Source organism: Vulpes lagopus, chromosome 6, assembly GCF_018345385.1.
Source record: "Vulpes lagopus strain Blue_001 chromosome 6, ASM1834538v1, whole genome shotgun sequence".
NCBI lineage: Eukaryota > Metazoa > Chordata > Mammalia > Carnivora > Canidae > Vulpes > Vulpes lagopus.
Window position 1 is genome coordinate 32511844 of NC_054829.1, and position 12903 is coordinate 32524746.

Consider the following 12903-nt stretch of genomic DNA (forward strand, 5'->3'; position numbering starts at 1 on the left):
TATAAACTGGGGAGAAGTTTTAAGGGTTTGCCTATATTTTAATTGCTTTATTTAAAAACATCATATATGCTTTCCACTGCTTTGTTTCCTTTTATTTTTCTCCTTCCTTTTTTGCCCTATTTTGAATGTTATCCTCATTAAATTTCATCCCTTTGCTCATTCTTTTAGTGATTACCCTAACAATTTTTGTACACTTAACTTTAAAAAAATTAAAGTTCATCAGTATCTTTAGTCGGTTAGAAAACACAGGGCTTTAAGAATATTTATCATCATCCCAGATTACATGCCGTTGTTTTCAAGAATGAGTTCCACACATTTTTTTCTTTCATAAATCAGTCATTATTTTTGTTTTATATGGTCAATTTATTTTAGATTTACTTAGATATTTACCATTATCTTTGTTCTCTTTCCCTTTCTGAATCTTGAACTCTTCACCTGAGGTAATTTTTCTTCTGACAGAAGGATATCCTTCAGTTTCTTAAAGTGAGGTTTTTTGGGTGATTAAAATCTTCCCATATATAATAGCAGGAAAATGACATTCTATGTACCCCCCTCCCCCATTCTTGAATAAATGACAACTTTGCTGGATATAAAATTCTTGTTTAACAGTTTTTTTCTTTCAGCACATTGGAGCTATTATTCTCATAACTTCTGTTTCAATTCTGTTATTTATTGACAGGTTAGCAACCAGTCAAATTGCTGTTTAATTTTATACGTTCTGTATTTTCTGCAATTTTTTTAAAAAAAATTATCTTCTGAAACTGAAGTTTACATTTGACAAAATATTAAAAATAAAAGGGTGCATATGAGTATTTAGAAAAAACACTGCAAGTGAAGATTATAATAATAAGATCTAAAAACAACCTGTAAAATCAATAGGGAAACATCCTAGTATAAAAATTGATAAAGAATGTGAGTCTTCAACTTACAAATGAGGAACTACAAATAATCAATACACACATGTAAAATGTGTTATTAATGTTATAATACTGTTATCAAGCAAAAAAAAGTACATTTTAATAATAATGTATCATTTATTGCCCATCAAACTGGGAAAGAATCAAAATTAAAAAATCAAGATAAAGGGATGTGCGTTTTCTATAACTTTATTGACGTATAATTTATACACCATATAATTCATATTCTGTCAATTTATAAGATCTCTCTCTTTTTTAATTTGTGGCATTTTACAGTGCTAGTATGATATATCTAGTGTATTCCTTTTTACTCATCCTGGTAAGAATTTGTTTGGATTCCTGAATCTGAAGATTTGTCTTTCAAGATTTTTAGATTATTTTGGTATTTCAAGCATTTTCTTTCCTTCTCTATTGTCTCCTGATCCATTTTCTCACTCTATCCTTAATACTTTCTAACTTCTCCATTTTTATGTCTGTCAACCTGAACAGCATTCTGGATAATTTTTTCAAATAGTTTCATCTATTTTCCTAATTTTCTCTTCAACTGTATATAATCTGCAGTTTAATAAATTAAGTTTTAATTTTTCATATTTCACATATCAAAATGTAAAGTTATTTTTCAAACTATTTGTTTCTTACATAGAATTTATTTTATTTTTATTTTTTTAATTGGAGTTAAATTTGCCAACATATAGCATAACACCCAGTGCTCATTCCATCAAGTGCCCCCCTCAGTGCCTGTCACCCAGTCACCGCCACCCCCCACTCACATAGAATTTTTTTTAAAGATTTTATTTATTTATTCATGAGAGACACAGAGAGAGAGACAGAGACATAGGCAGAGGGAGAAGCAGGTTCCCTGCAGGGAGCCCGATGTGGGACTCCATCCCAGGACCCCAGGATCATGCCCTGAGCTGAAGGTAGATGCTCAACCACTGAGCCACCCAGGCGTCCCCTTACATAGAATTTTTAAGTTTCCTTTTATTAACTCTAAAACATTAGTTTTATTTCTTTTTATTGTCTGATAACATTAGGATTTAAATTTTTTTTTTTTAAATTTATGACAGTCACAGAGAGAAAGAGAGAGAGAGCCAGAGACACAGGCGGAGGGAGAAGCAGGCTCCATGCACCGGGAGCCTGATGTGGGATTCGATCCCGGGTCTCCAGGATCGCGTCCTGGGCCAAAGGCACGGGCCGAACCGCTGCGCCACCCAGGGATCCCAACATTAGGATTTAAAGTCTTTCACAGTCCACCTGTAGTTTCGTTTCTTATGATGCCTCAATTTTTGTATGTTTTGTCACTTTTTTTTTGGTATATGTATGACCTTCTAAACTTCCTTAGAATTTTATCTGTGTGACAAATCTGTGAGGTCTAGGTTGAAGTAGAATCCTTTGAGAAATGATTTACTTCTGTCAACTGATTAGGACATTTTCAACCCAAAGCCACTTTAAATTTTCCTTTGTTTTATGTTTTTTATACTGCACAGGTAGTCCCAATGTGAACCATCATGAGGTTATGATACAGAGGGGAGAAAAGCTGGATTCAACTCCCTTTCAAAGCTAAGGAGATATCTGAAGGATTATTCTTAAAAAATACACTGAATTGGTCCTGTGCTCTAGATGCTCTGATCTATATAGTGAACTAAAACTGCCATAGAACTGCTATGCTCTGTGCAAGGATCAGAAGATACTATAAGGAACCTGAAACGTGTTATTCAGATTGTGTATTATATGACTCATGATGCATGGGTATCAGCTATGATAAAACTCTTATCTTAGATAATTTTGCTTATAATTTATAGCTAACTATACATGCTGGGTGGGAGGAGGGGAAAGGTGCCAGCTTCCCTGAGTGGAGGTGGTCATTCAACCAAGTCTGTCTCACTTATCTTTTGCAATCTGGTGCACTTCCTCTGATGTTGAATCTGGATGTGCCTGAAGTACTATAGAACTGTCCTAAGAAAATGTTTATGCTATGTATGTTGTATTTCCTATCCTAAAACGATTTTAAAAAATCGTGGTAAAATACACACACCATAAGATCTATCATTTAAATTAATTTTAAGTGCATAGTTCATTGGCATTACCTACACTCAAATTATTGTGCAATCATCATCACTGTTCATCTCTAGAACTTTTTCATCATCCTATACTGATACTCTGGCCCATTAAACAATGATTTTCTATTCTACCCTTCCAGCCTCTGGTCCAATATTTTCTATTTGACTATTCTAGATACCTCATATAAGTGCAATCAGAATTTGTCCTTTTTGTGTCTGGCTTATTTCATGTCTCCAAGATTAATCCATGTTGTGTCATGTATCAGCAGTGCATTCATTTTTAAGGCCAATATTCCACTGTATGTATATAACACATTTTGTTTATCCATTCACCTGTCAATGGACTTTAAGTTGCTTCCGCTTTTTGGCTATTGTGAATAATGCTGTTATGAACACGGGTGTACAAGTCTCTATTCAAGTTTCTGCTTTCAGTTACTTTGGGTTTATACTCAAAAGTGGAACTGCTGCATCATATGGTAATTCTATGTGTAATATTTTTGAGAAACTGCCACACTGCTTTGAACAATGGCAGCACCATTTTACACTCCCAACAAAGGTTCCAGTTTTTCCACATCCTTACCTACCTTTTTTGTTTGTTTATAATAGCTATACTAGTAGGTGGGAGGTAGTATCTCACTGTGGTTTTAACATTTCTCCAAAGATTAGTGATACTGATTACCTTTCATGTGCTTATTGGCAATTTGTGTATATTCTCTGGAGAAGTATCTATTCATTTTTAAATTGGGTTGTTTTTGTGTTGGAGTTCTTTATATATTCTATTCTAGGTATTCAATCCTTATCAAATATGTGATTCTCAAATGTTTTCTCCCATTCTGCCATTTTGCTTTGTTGATAGTGTGTCCTTTGAGGCACAAAGGTTTTAATGATGATAAAGCCCAATTAAGCCTCTTTTTTATTGTTGTTGCCTGTAATTTTGGTATCATATTCAAGAAAACCACTCTAAATTTAACGTCATGAAGCCTTTCCTGATGTTTTCTTCCATGAGTTTGATAATTTTAGTTCTGGCATTTAGGTCTTTGATATGTTTTGAGTTAATTTTAGTATGTGGTAACATCATTCTTTTGCCTGTGGATATCCAGTTCTCCCAGAGCCATTTGTTGAAGACAGTACTTTCTTCATTGAATTGTCTTAGTACCCTTCTCAAAAATAATTTGAAGTTAAATACACAAGTTTATTTCAGGCCTCTCTATTATATTCCATTGGACTAAAAATATGATTTAATTCTAGTACAACTTCCTAGATTATTGTAACTTTGCATTTGGTTTGACATCAGGGAGTGGGAATCCTCCTACTCTGTTGTTCTTTTTCAAGGTTGTTTTGTTTCTTTGGGCCCCCTGGAGATTCCATATAAATTTTAGAATGGATTTTCTATTTCTGCAAGTTACACTGCTGTTTTTTGATAGGGATTGAATTAAGTCTGCAAATTGCTTTGGGTAGTACTGACATATTAACAATATTAAGTCTTCCAAACCATAAACATGGAGTTTATTTCCAGTCATTTAAATCTTCTTTAATTTTTGTCAGCAAAGTTTTATAGTTTTCAGTTACAAGTTTCTCATCTTCTTAAATTAATTACTAAGAATTTTATTATTTTTAATGTGATTGTAAGTGGAACTGTTTTCAAAATTTCCTTTTTGTATTTTTTGTTGTTAATGTATAGGAACACAACTGATTTTTGGATGTTGATTGTGTATCTTCAACTCTGCTGAATGTGTATATTAGTTCTAATAGTGTGTGTGTGTGTGTGTGTGTAATTGTTAGGGTTTTCTACAAATAAGATCATGTCAGAGAGAAGACAAATTTACTTCTCCCTTCCCATATTAGATACCTTTTATTTCTTTTTTCCTGCTTAATGTTTTGGCTATAACTTCTAATAGTATGTTTAATGAAAGTGGCAAAAGTGTGAATCCTGGTCTTAATCTTGCTTTGGAGCAAAAGCTTTGTCTCTCACCACTATGATGTTAGCTGTATGTTTTTTAATATAAGTCTTTATTATGTTAAAGTAATTTCCCTTCACTCCCAGTTTGTTGAATGTCATTAATATGAAAACATACTGATTTTGCCAAATGCTTTTTCTGGATGTGGTATATCACCCATGTGTGTGTGATATATTACATTGGTTGCTTTTCATATGTTGAACCACCCTTGGATTCTAGGGATATATTCCACTTGGTCATGGTGTATAATCCTTTTAATACACTGCTGAATTTGTTTTTGCTAGCATTTTGTTGAAAATTTTAACATCAATGTTCATAAGGGATACCGATCTGTAGTTTTCTTGTAGTTCTTTGTTGGGCTTTGGTATCAAGACAATGCTGGCCTCAGAGAATTAGTTAGGAAGAGTTCCCCTTTCTTCCATTTTTTAGAAGAGTTTGAGAAGGACGGTGTCTGTTTTTCTTCAAATGTATGGTAGAATTCTGCAGTGAAGCCATCTGGTATAGCCATTTTATTTAAAGGTAGGTTTCTGATTACTAATTCAATCTCCTTACTAATTACAGATCTATATGATTTTCTTTTTTTTTTTTTCTGATTCAATCTGAATAGGTTTTGTGTTTGTAGGAATCTGTCCATTTCATCTAGGTTATCCAATTTATTGGCATACAGTTGTTCACAGTACTCTCTTATAGTCCTTTTTATTTCTATAGAATTGACAGTAATGTCCCCATTTTTGTTTCTGAGTTTAGTAATTTGAGTCATGTCTCTTTTTTCTTAGTCAATAGAGTTAAAAATTTTTCAGTTTTTGTTGATCTTTACAGGGAGTCAGTATTTGGTTTAATTGATTTTTCTATATTATTGCTCCATTTTCTATTTTATTTATCTCTGCTTTAATCTTTATTATTTTCTTCCTTCTGTTAGATTTGGATTTCTTTTTCTTTTTCTAGTTCCTTAAATTGTAATGTTATGTAGTTGTTTTTGATATCTTTCTTTTTTTTAATGTAAACATTTACAGCTATAACTTTTCCTGTTAGCATTGCTTTCTGTGTATCATTTAAGTTTTGGTAAGAAACATAGAGCCAGAAGGCAGTTGAATGATATTTTTCCAAGTGCTGAAAGAAAATAACTGCCAATCCAGGATTCTATATCTAGTGAAAATATCTTTCAGGAATGAAGGTAGAACGAAGATATTTCCAGATGAAGGAAAATTACTAGAAGGCATTGTCAGCAGACTTGCTGTCAACCAATAACAACACCACAACAGTGACCAACACTTAAATTAGACTTATTATGAATCAGTTGTTGTTTTTAAGCATTTTATACGAACTCATGTAATCCAAAAAAAGGTTGTTATTATTAACATCCTTATATGCAGAAGAGAAAACAAAAACAAAAAAATGTTAAGTAGCTAGCGAGTAGTAGAGCTAGAATGCGATCCAAGCAGTCTGGCTTCAGAGATGATGGTCTTAACTATTATTTGATACTATCTTGTAACTGACTTACACATAATAACTGGAGGATATTTCATCACATAGATGAAAACCATTTTAAACAGATTTAGTAATTTAAAAATTATTTTTCTTTAATGTTGCTCTCTAGAGATAAAAATAGGAAGGAGAGGCAACAACTTTCATATACTACTTAGAAAAAAATAATATAGAATTAGGATGAAACACTGATTTATCAACAGTAATTATAACTAAACATTTTTTGAGTACTTACTATGCGTCAGAAGTTATTTTAGGGTCTGAGGATTTAAAAATGAATATGATAAAGTCCTGTTTCTTAAGGATTTTATATAAATTAGGTAATACAAATAAGTACATAATTACAATATAGCATTTGCTATAACAGAAGCATGTACAAAGCCTAAGGTACATACAAGGTAAAAATGGTATAGAAACGAAACATCAATCTAATCATGGCTGTTTCAAAATATTAATTTTTAAAAGGCCTTGAAAATGTTCCCAAAAATGAACATTTAGGAAAATATTCCATAATTTCTTATGCATAACTCACATATACTACTATTTCTGTTTTAAATTTGAAAACAAATTCTCAGTTAAATCAGCAATAAACAGAAAGAAAAGACAAAAGAATATGTTACTATACTGTATATTTATTTTAATTTTCAAAGCCTTCAGTATAAAGACGATGGACTTATTTCAAAGTATTTAGGATCAACTCCTGCTGATTAATTTTCCATTTACTCAACAGTCCAGTCCTCAGCAATTGTGTGGATTTGGAAGGTAAAAGAGGAATTAATCCAGAAAAATCTTTCAATAAGACAAATAGTGATCCTACTATGCTGGATCAAGAAAGCTATAAAGAGTTACCTTAACAATTGCAAAGAATAAGTTCTCCAGCTAAACTGCGGGATCCTTAAGGTGAGGACCATACCTTATTTTTCTTTCTATCCATAGTATCCCTGATGGTTAATATGGGACCTAGCAAATAGAGTATTATGGTTGCTGAACAAGATTTTTTTTACAAAAGAATTGATAAAAGAAGTTTACTTTTTCTTGACTATAGTATTGTATGCCAAGAAAGAGTTCTTTTATGTTCAAAGGTCACTACTCAATTCCATAGAGTAAAGGGATCAAATGTGACCCTTGACCTCAGAAGTGTAGGCAATGTAAGAATGGTTTAAAAAAGAGCAGCATAGGTTTGCCTGGGTAGAGTAGTCAACTGGGCATCTGATTCTCATTTTTGGCTCATGTCTGATCTCAGGGTCATGAGATCAGTCCCACATTGGGCTCTCTGCGCTCAGCATGAAGTCAGTTTGAGTTTCTTTCTCCCTCTTACTTTGCTCCCCGCCCCGCCCTGTACTCTCTCTCTGAAATAAATGAATCTTAAAAAAAAAAAAAAGAACAGCATATAAGGATCAATATAAGCTCCTTAAAAGATCAGCACAGACTTTTAAATGTATAATTTCTGCATGCTTTTGTAATTCATTTTTGCTCTTATTAAAATTAAATGTTCTAATATAGGACATGTGACAGCAAAAATAATACAGTAACTAATGACCAATTCACATTTCCCTGTAGCTGTGCTTCAAGTGGCTACCATTAACGGGATATAAAACCTGTCTAAGTAACAGAAAGGGCATCATGATTCATATTCCATGTGTTATATAGATATATTTCGCTTTATATTCATATTACACATAGGATGAATAAGCAGCTATATATAACAATTACAAAACTGTGCAATTATAAAGTTGCTATGTATTTTTAGATTGCTCTAAGATCAACTGCCTATTTTTTTTTTTTAATTTTTTTTTTTTTTTTTTTTTAAATTTTTTATGATAGTCACAGAGAGAGAGAGAGAGGCAGAGACACAGGCGGAGGGAGAAGCAGGCTCCATGCACCGGGAGCCTGATGTGGGATTCGATCCCGGGTCTCCAGGATCGCGCCCTGGGCCAAAGGCAGGCGCCAAACCGCTGCGCCACCCAGGGATCCCAGATCAACTGCCTATTAATCAATGCTCATTAAATCAACAGATCCTAAGTCGATACTTCTGTTTAACTTAAATGATGTATGTTGTCCTCATTAAAGGTTTTATTCTAAGAGTTACTAAAACAATTACAAAAAAATAACTGTCACACAGAGAATGGATGTCAACATCTGTGTCAACAAAGGCATAATTTTAAATATACTAACTTAATATACTATTAATATATTAATTCAGCTTTTTATGGTCACACATGAATATACCTACTTACAAATCCTTAATATATGAGAATAACTTTAGGAAAAAAGTCTACTGTTTCATTTTATTAAACTAGCATTTGATGACAATTAATGAATATTTATCAATGATTACAAATAATCATACACAAAAATAATTTTACATCTTAGTAAACTGGACTCTTCTCTGGGTTAGGATTGACAGCTTTCAGCAAAGTATAGTATCTTCTAAAAGTTTAACATACATGTAAAAAAAAAACTTGAAGGAAAATGGTCAAGATTTAATTAGGATACTAAGAGTCAACTCTGGGGGAAAAAAGGGAGCACATTTAAGTGTTATTGTATTAAATTTCTTATATTTATTAGTCTATTGTAGTGATTAGTGGTATGGAATTAATTTTCTTTGCAACATGTTAGTGCTTTCTTACCTAGAGAGCATGCCCAGAGGTGTAACATTAAGTGATCCCATCAGCATTGCCAGGGCCATCCCTGGCGCTTCCCGTTCTATTACTTCTTTTGTAGCCTGTAATTAAAGATTAAATAGCAGACTGAGTGAAATTAACCAAAAAGAAGGAAGGCAGAGTAGTAAACTTAATTTAAAAAGTAATTATAAATATTGCTTTCTATAGACCATACTTTATAGTTCCTAAACATTGTATTCGAGGTCTCAAGACCCGGTCTTGAGACCTTTGAATAAAAGCTGAGAACCAGGACCTCCAGAGAAATAGGATGTATTAGTAGACCTCTTTATCTCTTACAACTCAGAGGTATTTGATGTAAATCTCATCTAAGAACCTAAATTTACGACATAGCCTTAGATTGCTGTAATAGCTCAATAGATTTTCACAGGGCAAGAAATCTGGGTATTTTTCAACTATTGCACATGAAATAATCCCTAAAACCTGAGATAATTTTGTATCTCTCCCAGATCTATTATTTTATGATATAATTAAAATGAACTCAGGAAGTCACCACATCAACTTTCTCATGTATTGGGTAGAAGAAAAACTCAATTTACCATCTTCATATTTTCAATATAAATTAACTATCTTATTATTGTAAAAAAGAATCAATGAGGTGGTAGGCTTTAACTATATAATAGAAGTTTTAAGATAGAGTATTCTTAAGACAAGGGTAGTCATTCTATTTCTTCTTGAAATAGAAGAAATAGAATAAAGAAGACAGCAAAGTTTCATTTTCTAAAGGTCAATCAAATAGATACATTTATAATACTGTGATGGTAAAGATATGTTTTAGGCATAGAGGACTGAATCCATTCCTAATCTTCTATTTCTACAGATGTAACAGGTTACAATAATTGGGTGCAATATAGGAATAAAGATTGCAAACAAACAAACAAACAAACAAACAAACCCAAAACCTAGTCCAGTAAATAAGAAGAAAGGCAAATGAAATAAAAGGCAAATTATGGAGGAATATAAAGAAAGGTTGATTTTTAAAAGTATTTTATTATAAGTAGAGGGATAGTACTAAATAAGATTGTAGCTCTGGGCAAAAATTAGTTAGGGCCTTGACAAAGTAAATAAAATCCATCAAGTACATGTTAGATGCTGGTTGATGTTATAAATAAACTTTTAAGACACATATAAATTAGTTATTTAATACCTTATAATTATATAAACGATTACCAGAATTGATGTGATCTACTGGTCTGCCGAATTCCAGCATAATGCAATATTTAACAACAGCAGAAATTTTAAAGAAATATTAACACTATCATAATGCTTTTCAATAAACCTGCCTTAAAAACACAGAATTTTTTAATTCTCTAAGAAACTCCTAAATTCCTAAGTGTGAGAATTGATTACTTTCATTTAAATATATAGCTGAAAAAATGTCAAGCTAGCATTATCTAGAATCTATCAGTTGTTTTCCAAATTCAAATATCTGGTACGATTCTGAGATCTCCTGAGAACAAACATTATTTCTGCATTACGAACTGCTTTATTGATGTTTACAACCTTTTCTTAGAGACTGTAAAACCATGGAGAACAATCTTAAGAGAATTCTTTGGGTAGGACTAATAATTATTTCATTATCTGTTTGAAAAAGTCACAAGAGCAGTGTTCAGCATTTAATCAACTTGGGATCCACGTAAAGATGATGTACTCCAAGTAAATTAACACACTTTATTCAAGGACAAATGAAGAAAATGTAAAAGTCGCTGAGAAGTCTTTTCACTTAAACAGATACTTCAAGTAATAACATTTATCCATACAACAAATATTTATTAAACATCTAATGGGAATCCCTGGGTGGCTCAGCGGTTTAGTGCCTGCCTTCAGCCCAGGGCATGATCCTGGAATCTCAGGATTGAGTCCCACATCTGGCTCCCTGCATGGGGCCTGCTTCTCCCTCTGCCTGTGTCTCTGCCTCTCTCTCTCTCTCTGTGTGTCTCTCATGAATAAATAATAAAATAAAATCTTAAAAAAAAAACATCTAGTATTTACTAGGTATTATTCCAGGCATTGATGTTACAGTAGTGTACAAAACAAACTTTTAAGAGTGTGCAAACTCAGTGTTTGTATAACCCTGATTAATGAATTACATATGACAATTACCTATAAGAGATGCAATTCACTAATTTCTATAGATTCTCTAAAATATACCACTGGGTTTGGTTGGGCCACAGTGGTCTACCTAGAATGCTTCTTCTCACTTTTCAAAGAATTGTTTCACTGTATGTAAGTAGATCCAATGAAATGGCTCAGTAAAACTCGTATTTATATTAGGAAGTATTTGAGGCCATTGTATGTCACATTGCACTGTGATCCTCTTTAGGGGGAGGAGAAACTTTCTCTGAAGTGTCATGTCCAGGAATGGGTACTCCTCTGTCACCAGTTTTGTTTTGTCTTTTAAAAACTTAATGGTTGTGAATCAAGTTACCCTTGAAAACAGAGACAGACTTATGGATACTTTTTAGTACAGAACACTTTTCCTTGCTTAATTTCATCTTACTTTTCCTTGCTTAATTTCCCCACATTTATGTTATTAAAAGTTCTGTTTTTACATATTTGGGCAAACCATCCTAAATACTTTTCAGAGTATTAATATACATATTGATGATGGATAGATGGATGAGTAAATGTATTCTTCATACAGAAATCTTCATTTTTTTCTAAACGTAATTTAGGGAGGACAATTGATGGTGAAGCCCCCTAGATAATCTGGGCCTATAAACACATAGTTTCTTTATTTTAGACCATAATAGGAAAATATATACTGTGGTGATGCCACTAAAAGGCACTAATGTCTACAGTGGTGAGTGCTGAAGTTGTCAAACTCTTTCTAGGACTAGACACATATCAATCTTTTTGATAAGGTCTTTCTAAATAATGGAAAAAATATCTTTTTTTAAAAAAAACATCTATAGCCAATATATCTTTTCAATAAAATATCAGAGCCCTTCTATTTACTTTTTATTTATTTTCTCTCCTACTAAGGCTGGTAGAGCAGAAAGACCACCATCTGTGACATCAGACAATTCCACCACACAGTTAAGCTTCATGAGAGCAAGAGCTGGATAGATTGCAGCACCTAGTACAGTGCCCCACTATAGTATGTGTACTCAATAAATACTTGTTGATTAAATATAGGATGAATAAATGAACCAATATAGGTTTGAAACCCAGCTGTATCACTCAGTTGCTCTGCGAATGAGTACAAAACCTCTTGGAGCTTCAGTGTACTTATGAATAAAATAGAGATAATAACAAAACCTACCTACATGTTATGAGAATTAAATCACCTAGCATAGAATAGGCATTCAATACATGTCAATTCTCTTTATGCCTCTTCTTTCCAATTCTCCTTACATCCTTGCAGTTTTGATTATACCAGTTAGAGACCAGGAACAATACAAAAATCCAGAAACCAAACCTAGAAAACAGTAGTTGAGAAGCAGAGATGAGGGGAAAGAGAATGGAGAGCAAAAACCTAAATGTAAGAACACTGGCAAATGGGGGACAGGAAGCAGAAAACTGAAATCTTGGATAAGGGAACAAGCAACCAAATGAAGCATTGGAATCAGAAGATGGACAGGACAGCAAGAGCTGACTAAAAACATCTATAAACCATAAATGAAAAAGTACAACTAGAAGGCAAAGAGCAAGGGAATAAGATTTACTTTAGAATCAAATAAGAAAGTACTATCTATCTAAATTATTAGAAAATGGAAACAGAAGAATGGTTTTAATAAGTTTAGCTTCATCTGTGCCTGTTAATGAGTATATAACAAGCATTCATTATCAACAGGCTGTT

General features: G+C 32.8%; 1 protein-coding gene across 13 annotated transcripts in view; it reads right to left on the reverse strand.

The window, feature by feature from the left end:
• GPHN (gephyrin) overlaps positions 1 to 12903 on the reverse strand; it is a 627564-nt gene that overhangs the window by 258730 nt on the left and 355931 nt on the right. For all 13 annotated transcript variants that reach the window (XM_041759177.1, XM_041759184.1, XM_041759182.1 and 10 more), the window contains one exon: positions 9051 to 9145. In XM_041759177.1, the coding sequence (XP_041615111.1) occupies positions 9051 to 9145 (95 nt within the window). The remainder of the gene's footprint in view (positions 1 to 9050; positions 9146 to 12903) is intronic.